We start from the raw sequence: 20,448 nt of genomic DNA, 5'->3' as shown, positions 1-20,448 counted from the left end.
GCCCTCCTGACTTTATTTTGCGACAAAGATCTCGAGTTTCTAGATTTCAAAATTTTGACCCCTTAAGCCGCAGACAAGATTGATGGTGAAAAGTATAATTATTAAATTGCCCTTTGAGACTTTAGGGCTGACAACAACAAATATGAAATATCTAAATGATGAAAACAATAATTATAAAGCACAGATTGTTCTCTGAGGGGGGTATTGATGAATTGATCATCATCAAGGTGTTCTGTACTAACGATGAGGGCTGTCCCCAGGTAGCAAAATTTTGTCCCACCCAATAAAATTTGAGCACGTCCCTCGTTTGCTTGCCGAGACTTTAACGTCGGTCCAGATTTTGTTAAATATCGTATGATCTAATATCTTGTCCATTCAAACTCTTGAGATAGATTCATTCCATCTCGAACTTCTCTCCGTCTTTTTTCTTTCTCCGATCACCTCGGGTTCCACCCCTGCTATTTCTATCATTACAGCTCACCGGATAGGCTCAGTTAGATTCAAATTCTCTGTTCTATACTTGTTCTTATAGATAAAATAATCGAAGAAAATAGAAAAGGAAAATCCTTTAATAACAAAACAATCGAAATTGCATTATGTTTCACATTAGTTCTGGAGGGCCTTCTGGTCTCAATTTGACCCAGGTTAATTTCGAAGGGAGAAAAATGATAGTTCTATGGATTTAGCTATCACTCTATCAGGATTAATTTAAGAATTATCATTGTTATCGTGGCATTTTCATTTGATATTAGATGAAAATTCATTAGGTTTTACTTTTTTTTTGTTTTTTTCAACTTCTAAAAAAACATGTTAACCATCATTCAGAATGCAAAAATGGAAGGATGACTCTGCAAAAATCGACTATTTTCCTTCTCAAGTGCTACCATTGTTGGGTTCACGGGAGATGTTGCAGTTAGGGGTGGATTTGAGTTGAGCCGAGCCGAATACTACCAGACTCGAGTTCGACTCGAGACTGTTCTACAAGGTTCGAGCTTTGCCACCCCTAGTTGCAGCGGTGGAATGATTGGCAAGTGGTCTTTGACAGTTGCAGCTGGGAAGAAGAAATGAGTTTGAGAGAAGGTTGAGCGGTTGAGAGCAGCCTCTGACTGTTGGTAGCAGTGGTCTCTGGCGGTCAGTGGAATCAGAGGTGACCGGGGAAAGAAAAGAAGACAGAGAGACGGGTTCAAGATAAAATGAATTTATCTCAAGAGTTTGGGCGGACAAGATATCAGACATCAGAGTAAATGAAATTTATTTTTTTTTTTCGAAGTCCAGACTGACGTTAAAATTTGGACACTGTTGACTCTTAGCGTCAAGCGGACTAGGGACATTTTCAAATTTGGGTGGGACAGACATGTTCAAATTTTCTGTCCCCTGGGGAGAGACGAGCAAAGTGCTGGTGGAATCCAAAAATCCATCAGGGTGTGTCACAAATAAAGTTCAGGGGCCTAAGTGTTATTATTCTAAAAGTATAGGATGCTTTCTATATCCTATTTTGATTGTTGTATGTAATAAGTGCTTAAGAATTACCGTGCACTCTCAAATGTCAAGTAAGAGCAATTTATGATCATTGTGAAATATTTTTTTAATCTTCTGCATATGTATCTAATCACACGGATCAAAATAAGTTCCAACACTCTACCAACGTAATCTGACACTATACATCTGACCATGAGACTGGGATCCACCATGTATGAGATGTGTGGTGTCTGATCATATTGGTAAGGGGTTGGAATGTGTTTTGTTGGCAGGAGATCCAGACTCGGGCATGTTCCAGTCTGTTCTGGATTGAGCATGGCAAAACATGTTTTTGTTTGGGACGAATTAATTCCAATCCATTGTTTAATTAATTATTTTTATGATGTTTTATTTGTTTTAATTAATTTTAACATTTACTTTTGATTAATTGTAAAATATAACTTATGAATAAGATACACATTTCAAATTTATGGATGCTTAATATATGGTATTGGTGCAACAGTTGGTGTTCCATTGTGACGTGAGTGATTAGAGTCCAAATTTTGGAAACAACTTCTCTATATGTGCAGGAGTAAAGTTGCGTACATCTATCCCTCCCCAGATCCTACATTGGCGGGAACATCATGCATTAGGCTGCCATTTTTGTTAATTTTATGTGTCAACACACTGAGACTATGGTACAAAACACATCATTTGTTGTGGTTCATCTCAGCACACACTACACCATAACCTACGGAAGGCATGGTGTGTTTCTGAACCATGGTTCTATGATGCACTATGCTGGTGTAGTGTGTTCTGGGATCAGCCACACTTTTTTCAACCACGGAAAATAATAAACCCTATTTTTAATCAAAGGACCAATATGGTTTGTGAATCAGAGGACCCAAATGTTGCAATTCCCAGCTGTTCCTCAACATCCCACCAAATACTTTGTTTTTGAATACATGGTGCTAAGTTGTTAATTAAAGCTCTGTAACTTTTTTTCCTCTTTTAGGAACATTTTTTTCTCTTCCTGGTTAACAAACCGCTGACTCTAATGGTTGACCGCTAAAATATTCTACCCAGACAACAGTTTCTAGGCCAATTTTATATTTTAATGTTTACTATTCTAATGGGCTAATATATTCGGACCTTGAACCATTGACCTAGAAACAGGTGGCTAAAGCGGTTCTGTTTCTATGTTGGTTTTTAAGACCTTGAAAAATATTGCTGTGCAAAACTTTCTCAACACAACAACGGTTTGCATTTTTGGCTTCTCTAGTTTGATGGGAATATGAAGAAAGCCGAGAAAAACAGTACTTCCTTGACTCTGTTTGAAGTCATCTTAATGCAAGGTCAGGCATCTACATAATTGAAAACCTATCACGTTTTATTTGAGATTTACCATTTATATGATATATTTCATATATCTAATTTGAATTCCTTATAATTGAAAACCTATCTCATTTAAAAAATGGGACCAACACCATTTAAAGTCTATATAACTAGTCTCATTTGACTTAGTGAATTAAATTAGAAAGATTTAATATGAGCCACCAATCTTTTGTAGTAAATAATTTTTTGATAGGTAGCAACATGTTTAAAGATTTGATATGAGCCACATGTCCAAGAAAAAAGCTTCTATTTGTGAATAGAAAGAACAACTCAATACTCTTTCTTGGGAGGATAAAGTGCCTCTTATTTGAAGTAGAAGCTTTCTAATTTGAGGGCTTTCCTTTAATATATCTAAAACAAAATCAATGAACTGTTGGTATTTAATGCATACATTGCAATATTTTGAACTTTGTTTGTAGCCTTGTAAACCCATTTAAATGGGCACTTTCAAATTAGCATTTAACAATCCAAATTTAACTACCATAAAGAGAATGCGGTACGCAGATTATCTTGGGGATTCTTTTTTTATTCAAAGCAAAATGTAGTTGGCACTAAAATATCTCTTTGCTATACGTTTTTCTTTACCCTTCTCATATTGAGAACATGTTATTTTCATGTAGGCCAAAAATTTTCCTCAAATTTCGAGGTGACAACAAAATCTGGACTATACTCAATGCTGTACAGAGGATTGAACTACATCTACAAGTGAGGAACAGAAAAGGACCGAACCAAAGTGTCATCCTTACAGGCAGTGTTTAAATTTTGAGCTCAACTTACTTCCAATATACAAAAACACGTTACAAGTGTCACAAGGAGTGTGGTCCTCAAGGTGGAGCACAAGTCTTCAATGTACACCATAGCCAACTAAGAGTATAACCAAGCTCACGTCAGATTGGGGATATTGCGGTGTGTGTCGGCAAATTCTCGGATTATGCGCTTCAGAATTCTTCCTCCTTTCCCTTGCATATGACCGTGATTATTTCTTTCTCCATTGCAGGTCTTGCTCTCGAGGTAATCTGATGCCGCATCAGTGAGAGCCTTTAGCCACATTGGCACTATTGTTTCTACTTCTCCTTGCTTTAGGTACTCAGCAGGCAAAGCCTGTACCTGATAAATGGTGAAGGAAGCCATTTCATTTACCATTGAAAAACAAGCACACACAGAGAGAGAAAGAGAGAGAGAGAGAGAGAGAGAGAGACCGTTGACTGTAGCCATCCATGTAATGATTCCCAAGAAAGAACCACTTTCCAGGTAGTCCTCTCACTTAGACTGCAAATTGCTGCTAACTGTTGTAAGATAGTTGCAGATTTGTGGACCTATTAAGAAAAAGAAGCAAATTAGCCCCTCAGCTATCTTGACAAGAACGTTGATGCAATAAAAGAAAATATACTATGTGTTAGTAAAATTTGTTGCTCTATAGCTATCCCTTACAGTGAAGGAACCATGCATAAAAGACCAACTATAGGAACACAATTTAAACCTGGCATAACCTCTCATTTCACTAGTCACATCGTTCACTGGGATTTTAAGATGATCTCAGATAGAAAAAGAGAAGAAAGAAAAGAATTCATCTAAATCCTGCACAATTAATCTCCAACCTTTGATGGCTTCTACCTTTTCATCCTAATTTTTTCCTTCATTTGTTTATGGGAATATTGAAAATTTAGGCATTTTGAAATGGTTGTACCCACCATCAAATATTTGTTCCAATTCATAAACGTCATCTGATTAACACTCGTTATATGAGCAGTGATCCTTACTAAAAATCTGGATATATTTATGAGCTACCTTTTCATCCTAATTTTTTCCTTCATTTGTTTATGGGAATATTGAAAATTTAGGCATTTTGAAATGGTTGTACCCACCATCAAATATTTGTTCCAATTCATAAACGTCATCTGATCAACACTCATTATATGAGCAACGATCCTTACTAAAAATCTGGATATATTTATGAGCATTGGTTTTGATACAAAGAATATATATATGCAAGAGAGAGAGAGAGAGAGAGAGAGAGGTAAATAAAATATTTACCCTTGACATTGCTGGAACACCAAGTAAAGCATATATCACATTAGATATGAGTCCCTCACCACTATGGGATATGACCTGAATTGCCATTGCACTGAATGAACCTTCGGTCATGCAAGACATGGATTCCAACAATGAGGTCAGGGCAACCTCTAAAAAACCTGCAACGTTTGAGGTGCATCCCCCCCCAAAAAAGAAAGAAAAACTAATGTTCAAAATAAACTTGAGGATTCAGGCGCATCAGGAAACATAAACAAGAAACAAAGAGCCTAATGAACAGGACAAATAGGAAAACTCAAAGACCAATATGCATATTCAGATGTCATCATTTACACCTACAAAGAGTTCATAGGAGCATAAGAACTGACAATGTATTTAGCAAGTACATTACTTGATTAAGATTTGTGGGTAGATACAACAAATCTTGCCAACCCTGCCTTTTAATTGCTAACTTCCATAAGATGCAAACAAGTATATAGATCAACAAGTCTGATAGTCAGGTCATACACTGGTTACATGGTAGACCTATGGAAAATATATACAATTTAGTGGAACTATAACCATGATGAAAAGTAGCTTGGACAGTCTAATTGGAAACTAAAGTAGAAAATCAATTAAGCCAACTCAGCAGTAGACTCCAAACTAACAACAACCTAAATGCAAAGATAAAGGGTTCAGATATTGGTCCAAGTCATGAGAGCTCAACTCAGTCCTAAAGACCACCTACTAACTCTTACAACCAACAAGAAAGGAGTTATGGAGGTGGTGGTTCATGAACTACAGGGATGACAACAATAAGGACATGCATCAAGTCAATGCTGGGCAAGACAAGTGAATTAAGCTACCAATGAGCATGAAAAGGAGCACTATGGTGATGATGCAAAGGATATGGACGTCTGCCTGAACTTGTCAATCAAATGGAAGAAGATGTGGTTCAAGAAGACTATGATGCACCCATATTAGTAGTGAGACACATTTTTGTAACATGACCATTGACAGCAGCATTTGCAATATTTTGGTGCCTCAAGAGATGGTAACAAAGTTTGAATTTGAAAATCCAACTCCATTCAAAGTCTTATCATACTAAAGTATGGTTAAAAAAGGGGAGTTGATGTTTCTACATTGAAATGTTACTTTTCATATTAGGAATAAATACAAGGATGAAGTAATGTGTTACTATGGGTTCAAACTGTGATCCCAGAAACTCCAACTTTTGTATCTATGACTCCTAATTGCTAGTGATGGCAGTTTCATCCACATAAACAATCAAGACTGCTATTATATCCATATCTCTATTAACAAAAAGAGTATGATTGACTTGGAATTGCTTAAATCCTTGGAATATCATTTTTTTGTCTGCTCTCTAGCATCTTCAGCTACTAAAAAAAACCAAGGTACTATCTCATACAGCAATGGAATTGCCAAAGCATGTTTGGGGAAGGCTTACAAATTGGGCAGGTCAAATTCAAGGGCCTGAATTTAAATCTTCTAGCTTCAAGCTAAGCCTAGGTCTGAAAGTGAAAAATCTTGAGCCAAGCTTGAGTTAAGGCCTCAGATAGCCCAATCCCAACACAAGCTTGCCCGAAGCCTGGTCAAGCCTGCCCCAGATGCAGCCCTAGTTTTGGATGGTTTATTTGCTAGGAGCTGTTGAAAATGATGGTCCTCATGACCTGCTTAGCATTACTCGTTCAACAGTTTTCTTAAACAATCCCGTTTGACAATGACAAATTGAAGAGTCAAGGGTCTAGAAGAGTAGGGCAGACCAAAAAGGACAAAGTAATGAGGAATGAATTACAGGACCATAATTTAACAATTTATATGGTTTCTAAACTAGGTTATGAACTTGTGATAGTAGATCCAAGCAACTTTCAATTGCCTGGAAAAGTTACTGTTGGATATTCAAAGATTTATTAGAGGTGATGGCAATAGCATTCCTTTTTTGAGATTTCAGCAAGTCTTTTTTTTTTTTCCTTGAGGTGTGGCTACAACTCCACTGGGAGTAAATTTTAGGGTTTAAAAAAGATTTAATAATGGATATGACACTGAACAGAGTTGAATAGTGGAACAGTATTCAAATTCATACCCCATATAGATGAGACAAAGCTTAGTTGAGTAAAATCCTATATGGCATAACAGATTTTCATTTCAAACTATTCCTCCTATAATTAACAAAACCATACACAAGTCAATTTCTTGATATATTATACTTACAGGACATGTATGACATGGCTGCTAATGCTGCCCCACGATGCATGGCTGTGCAACATATAGCTGCCTTCTGGAAGGAAATTTCAAGAAGAGAACCAGAAGCAGCCAGTATTTCCTGGAAGGATGTATACAACCATCTGATAAGCATTTTTTTCTTAGGAGAAAATTGATAAAAAGAAATACTTAACTATAAAAATGAGCATTGTTCCTTTCAACAAATTACTTATTTCTCAAAAGAAGTGATGGGCAAAGGATTAGGAATGTATAGGAGAACCTACTGATTGGAAAAAAGTAAAAGGAAAATTTTAGAACCTTGGGGCAGACACGAACAAACATAGATGCAAAGGCAGTGTAGGCCTCGACCAAATCGGGCTCTTGATCACAAATGTATGAAGAATTTAGAGCCATTATTGAAGCCGCAGAAGTGAACCTTTGAAAGGTGCTAACATATAAAGGTCCATACTCTTCTCTATGACCGAATTCTTCAATAACAACAGCAGCTGATAGAAATTGGTTTCCCAAAGAGAAGACAAGGGATCAGTGAAATGCATTGAATCATCACATGAACATTTAAGAATATAAAAGAAAACCTTATTGCAAGCATGTTACATAGTTATAGGCTCATGTATCATAACTAATTCTTTCAGAACAAAGCACAACACCAGTGGATACAAGCAAAGAAAAGGTGAACACACAATTCGAGGGAAAATGCATGCATTTGTTCTTGGCAAGTGTTTAGAGATGTCAACGGATCTGGTTAATGGTAAACATGGCTCAGTGTTCTAAAAGTGAAAGGGCCTTTTTGCGCTAAGGTGTGAGGTGTGCGCCTTTTCGAAGCAAGGTGCAAAAATTTTTGAAAATTCAAAAAATATGCAAAAAATTGCAAAAAATATTAAAATAATATTAGTTTAGAAAATTTAAACTTAAACTTTAAACTACATATTTTAAAATTTCTATTGGCTTAATTAAAATATACAATAAAACATGTGTTAGATAGTATATGTCGTCAGCTCCAACCATAGTTGTCAAGGCGATGCCTAGGCGACAAGGCGCCCTTTGAGGCTCGCCTCACCTAATCGCCAAGCAGTTTTTTACTTCCAACTATAAAATACCTTTTTGTTCATTCCTTTTTGAGATTATAATTATAAAATAGACATTATTAAACTAAAATAATCATTTTGTGTGTTTATATACTAATTTCTTTTTATTGTTTTCTTATTTATTAGGGTTTAATCAACACAAACATTGCTAAATGCTGTATTGAACCCTCAAAGACTTCAAAACCTGAACCAATAAGTAAGGAAGAACTTAAATTTTATCTAGTCAGCACATTTTATTCTTCCATATATTCTTCTACTCCTACTTCTTCTTCTTTTTTTTGATGAATACTTCTTCTTCTTCTTCTTCTTCTACTACTACTACTACCATTATTTTTTCTTTTCCTCTTTTCCTATAACGAATATAAGGGTTCATCCCCTATATTTTTTGAATTTTATTTTCCTTCTTATTTTTCTTTTCATGAATATGTTGATTTTCTATACTTTAATATGAACTTTATACTTATGAAAATTATGAATAATTATTAAGGAAATATGGTTATGGTACCTAGGGAACTACCCTAGGATCTATGTTTTCAACATACAAAAATCCATTACCCTGGCGACTAGGCGACAAGGCACCCCCCTGTTGCCTAGCCTTGCCTTGGTGCCTTGAAAACTATGGCTCCAACAGGAGTGATGTAACATTCTTGTACTACCAAGTTGATGGAGTAGTTTGTCTCAACTACTTAAGTTAGAACTAAGGTATAGTAGGTGGGTGTTTTGAGAAACACTACATGGGGCCATTTTTAGTTAAACCCTAGACCTTGGAGACAGAGGGGTAAAACTAGAAAGTCACACTTAACCCTTGAATTTGATAGTGATGCCACATTGGATATTAGATTGACTTGCTTTTGATCCAACTGGTCAGATCTTTTTGGGGCCAAATACCTAAGTATGTTGGAATAGACTAGAAGAATACTTGAGTGGGTGATCATTGTGATGGATTAGCTACGCTATCCCTAAAGAGAATATCATGGTTTACACTCTCTGGTGGAAACCTAAAACTATCAGCAGTGGATTTTAACTTGTTTTGAAATTAGTTTTGCAAAGTGTATTTATATTTATAAATATTTTATTTTTAAAAAGGTCTGTACATTGGTTTTAATCCCAGGATCCATTTGAATGGAGAGTGTGGCACTACATCTTGCAGTCAGGAAAGAGGTCCTTTCCTATCAGCAGTGTTTTGATATTATTGGCTGAGAGGTTATCTACAAATGTCTACTTGGGTTGAAACCTGATGGGCATTTTCTCAGTTTAAACCATTAGGCTTGGGCTCATAGGATAACTGGAATCCAAACCCTTTGATACATAATGTTGGGCCTAATTTAGGCCCAATATATGTTGGAACAATTCACAAAGTAAGACTTAGTGAATTCAACCTATGTAATCAAGTATGTGGGCTGAACCCATTTAGTTTAATCTGAGATCTTAGTGGTCCCATGCCATACAAAGATAAAGTCTATGGGCTGGTCAAAGTATGAGAGAACAAGGATTTCTTAAGAGGCAAGTTTGTTTCCAACTTGCTAGTTTGACTAGGTAGTTAATTTGTTGGAAACTTAGGGTTGAATCAGGAAGCTAGTTAGTTCTCCCAAATTCCTAAGTTTGTAAGGATTGTTTCCTATTTGTTAGCTTTCTTAATTAAGCAGGATAGAAATAGAAAACTCCTTGTAGGATTCTAAGAGTCCTATAAAAGATAGAGTATGGGAGATCTAAGCATGCAATCAAGACTTCTTGCACCCAAAACCCTAGTTTGACCTAAGGGAAAAGAGAGCTCCTTTCTCTCTTTTCTTCTCCAGTTTTTCTATAAAACTACAGTTTCTTAAGAGGATTAAGAGTGCACAATATTGTTGGATTTGATCAAGGCAATTAACTACACAAAGTTCAGCATTGATTCTCCATGCTTTTAGCAAGATTAGATCTCAACTTTGAGCTGCGCCATCTTTAGCTTGGAGATTGATTTGGGCTTGATTCTTTGGGTGTGCGTACCACTTTGGGAGCTGCAATTGTGGACTTCGTATCAAATAACACTCTTCCCAATTAGTTGTTCAAATTGGCACGGTTATTCTAGATTGATCCAATGAGAAAACTGTTTCTCATGGGAAACTCAGTTTCTCAATATTAGACTGAATCAAGAATTTTGAAATTCAGGTTTCCCACCACAAAGGTTCAACCTTTATTGCTTTATTTCAGCCCATTCTTCAATAAAATCAAACATGACATATAAAACATATTAAAACATGTGAAACTATCAATCTCTTTATTTCTTTTCCAATCACATTACTTTAAATGGCTAAATGTATTCTGAATTCTACAAGCTGCCTTTGTACCAAACCCATTGGTGCAACCCCAAAGAAGCCCATATTAGGATCTTATATTCTTAACCTGTACATAAACTATTCATTTTTTAATTATAATTATAGTTTCTTATCTTAAATTCTCAAAATGAAAAGCTCGTGGGAGAAAAAACCTACTCTATGACTGTTCACTGTTGCATGAAGCTCCAAAGCCAAGTCTTTCCTATTTCCACATGAAAGGTAGTATTTCCCCCTTATTTTTTCCAATTGCTACTGATTGTTTTTTGTTATTTGTTATCTTCTTCTTATTTTGGCTTGTTCTTTGCTGTTCTTTTTCTTGTTTTCCCTCTTGTACAAGGGACTCTGCCCTATTGTTTTGAAACCCTTATTTTCTATCCATTTTTAAACAAAAAAACAGGAGCTACACCCCATTTTCTCTTGCTGTAATAATGGGCTTTGCCTTATTTTTTTAGAAAGATTTAGTTTTTTGATGCAAGACCAGGGGCTAACTCAATTTCCATCCTGTTTTACACAAAAAGCAGGGGGTGCACCCCATTTCTTTTTCCATCGGTTTCAACAAAAGCAGAGGCTTTGCCCCATTTTCTTTTCCCATCATTTTTGATATAAAACAAGGACTGCTCCATTTCTTTCCATCACTTTTGATACAAAGCAGGGGGCTCCGCCCTATTATTTTTGACTTCATTTTTCGATGCAAAACAAGGACTCTGCCCCATTTCTTTTTTCATTTTGTATTTCTTTACACATGAAACCAGGGGTTTTGTTCCATTTCTTTTTCCTTTTATATTCTCTTGCTTTTTGTCTTCTTTTTATCATGAAAACAGAACATCTCACGTGTATTAAGACTTTCCTTAGACTTTAGAATTAAAATGCATCCATGAAGGCACGGAAAAAGAATGGGGATAAAGATAACTTAATAATAATGTATTTCATCCTTGAATACTGATGTGTAGCTTAAAATTTTCATTTTGTATAAAACTTTAGAATTGAATACTGATGTCTAGTTTAAAATTTGAATTATTTTGTTCTCGAATCTGTGCAGACTCTACACAACCTAGTAATTATTCTCTCATTTTAGTATTTCTTGTGATGCATGTTTAATTTTAACAATTGAAATAATAGAAACTAGAGAAAATGTGGTTCTTTTTCTTTCAATTAAAAAAATTAGGAATAAAGATAACTCAATAATAATGTTGTAGTGATAATATTATATTAATTATTAAATATGTGCTTATTTTTAATAATTTTTTTTTGGAGTTGGCACTGCAAGTTTGCAATAATGCAGCTTGCAACATTTTGTACAACTTGGGTATTTTATATAGTTTTTTGACAACTTTAAGAAAAATCAGAAAAAAACTTATGATTTATGATACAATTTGATTCAAATCCCTTTACTGTTTATGATATGATTATGAAATTTAAAACATTGCCTGGAGCACCAGAAACTCCTAATCCACCTTCTATCTAGATCCAGGAATTTTGATTTTTGCAACAACACAACATCCGGCCTCTCCTTAATAGATCTTTTTTTATCAGCAAAGAAAATCATTAAGCATTAATAAAATTAAATTAGTTACAACAAGTGGAGCATTCCAAGTTAACCCAAAAACAAAGATCTAACCTTTTGCTCAAAAAAGTGAATTCTATTGACCCCCTGTTTAGCCAATACATCAACCATTCCATTTGTTGTTCTTCTAACCCAATCGAAAGTGGTGTTGAGTTCCCTCAAAAAGGTAAGTTATCTCCCTCAAGGCATGCCTGTAGATCCAAGGAACTGAATTGATTTTCCTTGTCCAAGATAAAATCAATTTTCAATCCCCTTGCAGCAGTGCCAATAATTCTGACTGAGCCACCATTTCCAATTGGCCCAGAATACAAGCCACTACTGAGCCCAAGTGGTTCCTGAAAACATCCCCTATACCTGCTCTCCCCAGATCACTCATGTAGCTACATCAAAGTTCAGTTTTATCTTGCTAACAGCTGGTGGATTCCAATTCATATGCACTTTTCTTTCCTTGTTCCTGTTTGTCACTTCTATCCAAGTTCTTACAATATCAATGACTGAGAATGTTCAAAATAATTTCAAAGATTTTAACTTTTTTTGATCAGGAGCAAAAAACATAGATTTATTGTTAGAAAATAAATTTACAACATCTTGAGTAGCCTCGACTACCTAGTGTTTTAAAAGCGCAAGGCGCAAAAAAAGGCATAGGGGTCAATTTGCACTTGAGGTGCAAGGCGAGGCGTGCACCTCTTTTTGAAGCAAGGCGCAAAATAAAAAAATTCTAAAAAATAAAAAAAATAAAAAAAAGCCAAAAAAGCAAAAATATTAAAAAAGATTAAACATAATATTAATAAAAATATAAACTTTAAATTTAAAATAAATGTTTTAAAAAACCTATTATCTAAAATTAAAATACATAAACATAACATGTAAAGAATATTCAAATGTGAATTTAGAAATAAAATCAAACATATAAACCATTTTCAAGCATGTAAAACCCACAATCTCTTTTTTTCCTCAATTGCATTAGTTAAAGTAGCTAATGTGATGTAAAACATATTACATTCCTGATTCTATGAACTGCCTTTGTGCCATGCTCCTTGAGGCAGGGGGGTCTGGGGGCAGAGCCCCTGGCCCAACCATTAGGGTCAAAAAAGAAAAAGGCGCAGAATTTTAAAAAGGTGCATGCCTGGGCTGAGGTGCAAGGCGCATCAGGTGCACACCTAGGCACACCAGGCATGTGCCTTTTGAAAGGGCGCCTAGGACCTGGGTGAGGCGCCTACCCTAAAATGCGCCTCGCCTGTGCGTCTAGGCATGTCTCAGGCACGCCTTTTAAATCACTGCGGCTACCCCAGAAAACATTAGAACAACATCAGAAATTGTTTATACTATAAAGAAGCCCAAAATCAATTCCCTCTATTAACCCCTTAGCTAAATGATCAGCAATGCAGTTTGCTGATCTGGGTATGCACTGCAAAGCCACCAACATGTCTTTTGAAAATCTTTTGATTTTTTTTTTTTGATTAGTAACAAGAAACTTTATTAATGATATGAAACTATGTGAAACTTTAAGTAAAAGAGGGGGAGGTAAAATGATATGAAAATCTTTTGAATTTTCTAAACTCATTCCTTGCCACGGAATTTTGTCCTCTTGATTCAGCCAGCTTATGATCACTTTTGAGTCTCCTTCAATCACCAACTTTCTGATCCCTATCTCCCATGCTTTTTGAACTCCAAATACGGCTGCCTTCAACTCTGCAACCGTGGAATCCCCTTCCCCTAAAGGTCCAGAGTACAAGAAAACCAATTCTCCTTTGTCATTTCTTATTACCCCTCCCATTCCAGCAACACCCGGGTTTCCAAAGCAACTACCATCAAAATTTAGCTTGAAGAAATCATTCCCTGGAGGCTCCCAATTTCTCGCTTGTTTCTTCTTTGCTGAAGATGAAGCTGCAATAACTCCCCAATTTCTTGTAATGCCATCAACAACAAAGTCACAAAACAGCTTTGTTGTCTTCACTCGATGTGTCACCTTTATCAGTATGCTTTCAATCAAAGACTCTTTGCTTCTTTTTCCCCTTCAAAAATTCTCCCGTTTCTCTCTTCCCGAATTGTCCAAACCACTGCAGCTCTTGTGCACTTCCACAGTAACCTTCCCCTTCGGGCAGGAAATGAGAAGGTGATGAGCAGTTTCACCATTTGATTCATACAAAGCACACCAATTTTGACGAGGCAAAAAAAAAAAAAAGAAAAAATGTGTGAATGTATTCTGTTTTGCATGTTTTTTGTAGTGGGTTCCCAAATTGTTGTCCTTGGGTAGCTTTGTTGATAGTTTGGGACCAGGGGTGTTTTCGTCATTTTATAAACCAGATTTTTGGTCAGGGGCAGTTGGGTGCATTTCTGTTGGGTTTTGGTCTCTTGGGTCTTTTTGTAACAAAAGTTATCTTTTAGGTGCTCATTTGAAGTTAGTTTTGTTCCTAAGGAGTTGTTGGTGAGAGGGAAACATTCTAGGGGCTTATGTGTAAATAATGTTAACTAGCTTGTCCAGCAAGCCAGTGAGTCTTATAAAAGAGAAGGGGGCTGTTTCTGTAGGGGTCTTTTGGTTCTTTCTCTCTTGTTTGATCTGTAGCTCAGCCCCAACTAGGGTTTTCAAGCATTGGGAGCTTGGGTTTTGAGGAGTCGACCCATTTTGGCACCTTCCAATCGCTCCATCGCTGCGTGTCCGCGCGGGAGGCCAGCTTGCTGCCATTGTCACTGTAGCGGAACTGTTCCAGGAGGAGTTTTACTTCGGGTTCAGGTCTGAAATCCCTAAAAATCCAACTTATTTTTGTTGTTTTCAGCTTGGTATTTCTTGCGCTTATTGCTGTATACTTGAGGCACTGCATGTAATTGTCTTTCTGTCCACATCAAATTTGGAGATAGGCACCACCCAGGTCGCCTCCTTTGAATTCCAAAGTTTTTAATCAATGTGCAGATCTAACTCTTATGCCTTCTATCAGCTCCTCGGTCCTGCTTTTATCATTGAAAGTTCTTTGGTTCCTCTCCTCCCAAGTCCTAAATAGTCCAGACTGCTGCTGCTCTTACTACCCTTCACATTCTTCTCCCTCTTTTCTTTGGTTGCCTCAGGAAGTTGGGACTTAATAGGCTTACCACATCTTGAGGGGGAACCCACTTGCAAGCAAAGAGAGAGCAGATATACTCCTAAACACAAAGCACATAGTGAGACAGCAAAACAGGATTTGTGTAGCCAACCCCATATAATTGGGATAAGGATTAAACGACACTGATTCAATTTATTTTCTCTCTTCTATTCTTCTTCTACCTCTCTTATTATTTCAATTTTTCTTCTTCTCATTCAATCAAGGAGTTTTTTTTATTGAATATTGCAAGAGAGACAAACAGTTAAGACTACAAGCATGGTATAAACAGATACATTTTCTAAATACAGTCCAGCAAGTGTGCAAACATCCCATAATGAAGAAGATACAAAACAGATAATTGGCTACATATTCTCAATATCATAGATTAACACCTTACCCGTTCTGATGTAGCATTCCTGGTTTGGAAATGAAACAAAGTTTGTAGATAGGCAATCTAATACTTTAGGCAATAGCATGAGGAAGTGCTGGCCTGCAAATTAAATAGATAAGAAATTATATGAATATACTCAGCCAAAAAGACCTTGATCACTGGTACTTTAAAGAAACATGTTGTACCACATGTACCAGAGGATTGGATTGATTGTGTAAGAGCTCGACATGCTGCTGTGGATAGACTACCACTCTCCATGTGTGTAGACCTAAGAAGTTTCTCAAGAATAGGCCAGAAGGCCCCAAGAAGAGCAAGAATAGTTTCATCTTCAACAGAGCCAGATGACAGAGGGGTTACCAGATGACTTAATACAATTCCCATCCTAACACCAAGAGAGAATCTCATAACAATCAAAAAGACAAAAGTTCATGCTGAATATAAAGATTATTAAACAGAAATTCGGTGCATATAATAATCTTGATTGCAGATATTCCACAAGAACAAGACCTATCTATTTATGAAGCATGAGACAAAAATCTCAAAGAATAAAAGATGCTTCAATGGGAAATAATGTTTTAAAACTTTCGTGAACCAACCAGTCAGATCAGTCAACCCACCACCCAGACAAATTAGGGGTGACCATTTCTAGTCCAGTCCAGTCTGGCCTGTTCTGTCCCACAATATATATATATATATATATATATTAGGCCCAAAGCCCACCCATGACACCAATAAACCAGATTCTCAGGGCCATTCATTCCCAAACCACTTGTAAAAAAAGCACTGGTTCAGTCAACAATCAGGTGACCCAATTGGTTGAACTGCTGAACTGTTTGACCAGTCAGCGGGCCATGGGTTAGACATTAATTTTCTTTTTCTCTTTCTTTTGTATTTTTATACATTTCCATCATTAATAACAATAAATTTCATTTATCATACTTTTTTGGTTTAATATAATGAATATAATATTTTAGAGATGCTCAAATTGATGGGCCAGCCTATTGGATCCAGACAGTTGAACTGCCGATCCACCACCCAACCAGAATAGTGGCTCTGTTTCCTGGTCAGTTTTTGACACACTGATGGGAAACCATTTTTGAAGGCTCTGACTAGGTAATTGATGTTAATCTAGATACCCATAGTTAGAATCAATCCTGCAATAGATCTATCAGCACACAAATGCTTTGATTATTGGATGTGGTCAACAATAATTTGCATGATGCTTTGATTATTGGATGTGCAAGTCTTTGTTTTGTTTTTTTTTTTGATAAATAACAGAATATTTTCATTGATCAAATAAAACTGTTCACTAAGGCTATGTTGGTTTGAGGGAAAAGGTAGGGAAACCTTTACAAACCTTGTATAGGTTTCCCCACCTTTCCCTTCCTACCTTTTCCTTCAAAGCAAACACAGCATAAGTGAAAAGCATTAGAACAAGTACACTAATAAAGCAAAAACAATTTCCCCACCACAGATTCCTTTTCTACAAATTACAACCCAGTCTAGGGCAACTCCAAAGCAAAACATCCCTCCCCATTCCATATCTTGCTAAAGAATCTGCTAACACCATTTTTGCTTCTAGGGACCCAGCTGAACAAGGCATTTGGGGAGGAACCCTAGTGAGGCAGCCACTTGACAGTCTCCCTCCACTATTATGTCCCTTAAACCCTGTTGGTGCAGAAGTTTTAAACCCTGAATTTAAGCCAACATTTCTGCTCTTGGAGATTTTCGTTGTCCCACCGAGCCTGAAAAACTAAGCATAACATTGCCTTCATGATCTCTAACAACACCCCATACACCTGATGACCACGTATTTCTGAGACAGCAGCACCCATCAAAATTGAACTTGGTCCTCCCACATTCTGGTGGACCCCAATATAGCACCCTTGCCAGTTTGCTTCTTTGGAAAATCACTACTGTTTACCAATCCCTAATCAAATCAACAAGAGGCACATCTTTAAATTCTGCCATCACTAAGCCCAATACACCACTTTTATCTTTGTGAGTTCTATCACCTCCTCCACCTGTTTATACTTCTCTTCAAACAGTTTTGCATTTATGTCACACCAGTGACACCACAACCCCCAAAGAACTGCCCCCCTCACACACTGCCAGAGGATTTTTTTTGCCTTTGAGTACATAGACCCAAAATATCTGTTTTGAATAAGTCCAACACTTCAGTGGGTGCCTCCCAAGCTCTACCCATACCTCTTTTAGAGGAAAGAAGTTTTGCTCAGTTCACTGGTTAAACCAGCTGGTCAGCCCATTTTCAATCAAGTCTGGTTTCTAGGGAATGATCGAACTGGCCAGTGTCCCAGGTCACAGTTCAACCAGTCTGACCAGTCGGTCCGGTCCAGTTTTCTAAACACTGGTTCATACGATCTATTGACACCCCTAGTGCTTAGATTAGTTTCCAGTAAACACATAGAAGAAACTAAGTTAGCAGCCTCAAGAGACAAACCTGTAAAGTCCTCTTGCAGCTGAGTTCAATGATTGTGTATAAATAGCAGGATTTTGCCTCTGAGAATGCTCATTCTCTTCATCAATCTGGATGTAAAAGAATATTCAATCACCAAAAGAACAAATTTTATATCACAAGCATGTATGATTACAGTCCTTAACAAACCAAAAGGAGTTCAATCACCAACATTTCGGTACATATGGTATAAGTTTGTGGCAGACAGATGGTAAAATATAAGCTACCATCCAACACTGCATATTATAGATCTGTTTTCAACAATAACATAACCATATACTGCTATACTACAAAGGTTAAATTCAGCCAACATTTCATTGGAACTATGTAATTCTTAGTATCCACTTGATAGATACTTCTTGACCCCTCTCAAATGAGAAATTCCATCAGAAATATCAATAAATTAAAAACAATGATGACAGGAATTTTTAGGATTCTTATTCCTCCCCTTTATTAACAACCAAAATTCAAGTGGATAAAGTACACTCTCAACCAAACCAGAAAATGATCAGTCTTTCTGTTCTTGAATTGAAGATTGCTTACAATCCCTGAAACTACCCCTTGGAGTGTAGGAGGGCACTTTAATGGGTTTTGACATGGAGGGTTTTGATAATCTGATGATTACTGGTTAAATTGCATTAGCAGGGAAATTCTTCACAAACTATATTGTAGAGAGCATTGATGTGGACCCCACGGCTGTGGTCCCCACTGTGTTCGTATGGCAGCACAGCATGTATTCTTTGTTAGTTATGCCAGTGTTAGTTGGTAGTTATTTCAGTTTTGTTGTTATTTCAGTTTTGTTGTTATTTCAGCTTTATTATTAGTTTATTTGCCATGTAAGCAATAAGGGCAATTCAGCCTTTTTACAATTAGTAAACATATAAATATTAAGAGTGGGTCGGCAGATCAGTTCATTCGACCCTCTCTCTCCTTTTCTAAAACCCTTCGTGTGCTTCTGCTTTTCTCCCTCTTTTCTTCTTCTTTTCTCCTTCTGAAATCTTTTCTTTTACTTTTGGATTCAAGACTGATTGTAGTCTTGATCGACTACTTGGTATCAGAGCAAGGATTAGGGTTTCTCATGTGAGTCTGATCCAGCCAACCACATGAGAGTTGCCTAGGGCTGGGAGACTAAGAAGGAGGATCGGCTGATTCTTGGAGGCTACTGGTAGTGTGCGGCTACTACTAAGAAGGTTGTAGAAGGCTGGGAGAGTTCCAGTAGTCAGGAAGAATTAGAAAAGGCTTCGGATCCCCAAGATTAAGGTTTTGCATCAGACGGAAGGCGGCGGCCAGAGATCTTCTTTCACAAAGTAAGTTTTTTGCTTGAGAACAACCTTGAAAGAACCACCATCTTGGTCTATTCTGAGAAGTGTGGCTGAAACTTTTGTTCTCTTTAGGGTTTTGAGAGAAAACCCTAAAATTCAGACCCGTCGATTGGTTTCAGATCAGATCTGAACTGGGTTCACCCTAAACATTCAGAACTGTCGATTGGTTTCAGATCAGATCTGCACTAAGTTCATATAGAATTCTGTTTCCCTTTGTTTGTGGAAGACCTAGGCCGGCTGTTATCAGTTGCTTAGGTGCTGTTTCCTATTACAGTAGCTTTAAAAGGTTTTGATTGCTGATTCTAAACCAAGAATGGAGTTCAACAATCAAGGGGAAAGTGCTTTTGGGACTAGCAATTCTGGTAATATGTCTGAGAATGCATTTCAGATTACAACTGTGAGGTTTGATGGATCCAATTACTTAGAGTGGGCCCAATCGGCCATGATGGCTATTAGAGGGCAGAGGAAAACTTAGCTACCTATTGGGAGATGTGAAAGAACCATCTAAGGAGGACCAAATGTATATCAAATGGGTTCAGGAGAACTACTTGGTTATGACATGGCTGTGCAACTCTATGCAACCACATATCAACCGAAACTATTTGTGGGAAAAAACAGCCAAGGAAATCTGGGATGTCATGAAAGAGACCTACTCCCAACCCCTTAATGTTGTTAGGGCCGATGAATTTAAGTGTGAGGTTAATAACCTCAAGCAAGGAGAGAAACCAGTCTCCGTTTACTTCTCTACTTTGAAATCTTTGTGGCATGAAATTGACCATCTAGAAACACTTGAGTGGGAAAGTCAGAAGGATGCACAGACTCATAGAAAGCAAGTGGAGACTAATAGGGTTTTTGAATTCCAAGCTGGTCTGAATTCTGATTATGATATTGTGAGACAACAGATACTAACAAGGGACAGTGTGACCTTATCTCAAGCCTACTCATTGGTGCATAGTGAAGAGACTAGGAGAAAGGTTATGATGCAGCATTAGCCCTTCCCACCAGCATTGGCAGCAGTTAAACCTAAGTCTGGGGGTGATACAGAAAGGGATATAAAGAAGGAAGATAAGCGGGATCTAGTGTGTGAACATTGCAAGAAACCTAAGCATAC

The 20,448-nt window shown here is 37.1% G+C and overlaps 1 protein-coding gene across 4 annotated transcripts in view; it reads right to left on the bottom strand.

Moving 5' to 3' along the window:
* Positions 1-3,481: 3,481 nt before the first annotated feature.
* Positions 3,482-20,448, bottom strand: part of LOC104591940 (ARM repeat superfamily protein) — a 123,143-nt gene continuing 106,176 nt past the window's right edge. For 2 of the 4 annotated variants that reach the window (XM_010251100.3, XM_010251101.3), the window contains exons 17-24: positions 18,001-18,086; positions 15,734-15,921; positions 15,546-15,638; positions 7,405-7,592; positions 7,096-7,207; positions 4,888-5,045; positions 4,053-4,169; positions 3,482-3,960 (exon numbers count right to left, since the gene is read on the bottom strand). In XM_010251100.3, coding sequence (XP_010249402.1) covers positions 3,736-3,960; positions 4,053-4,169; positions 4,888-5,045; positions 7,096-7,207; positions 7,405-7,592; positions 15,546-15,638; positions 15,734-15,921; positions 18,001-18,086 — 1,167 coding nt within the window. In that variant the 3' untranslated portion in view covers positions 3,482-3,735. The remainder of the gene's footprint in view (positions 3,961-4,052; positions 4,170-4,887; positions 5,046-7,095; positions 7,208-7,404; positions 7,593-15,545; positions 15,639-15,733; positions 15,922-18,000; positions 18,087-20,448) is intronic. The other 2 variants (XR_016085523.1, XR_016085522.1) reach the window with 1 other exon arrangement.

This window comes from Nelumbo nucifera, chromosome 4 (genome assembly GCF_055504915.1).
Source record: "Nelumbo nucifera cultivar China Antique chromosome 4, China Antique-T2T, whole genome shotgun sequence".
In the NCBI taxonomy this organism is placed as follows: domain Eukaryota; kingdom Viridiplantae; phylum Streptophyta; class Magnoliopsida; order Proteales; family Nelumbonaceae; genus Nelumbo; species Nelumbo nucifera.
This window is presented reverse-complemented; position numbering and strand designations above follow the sequence as displayed.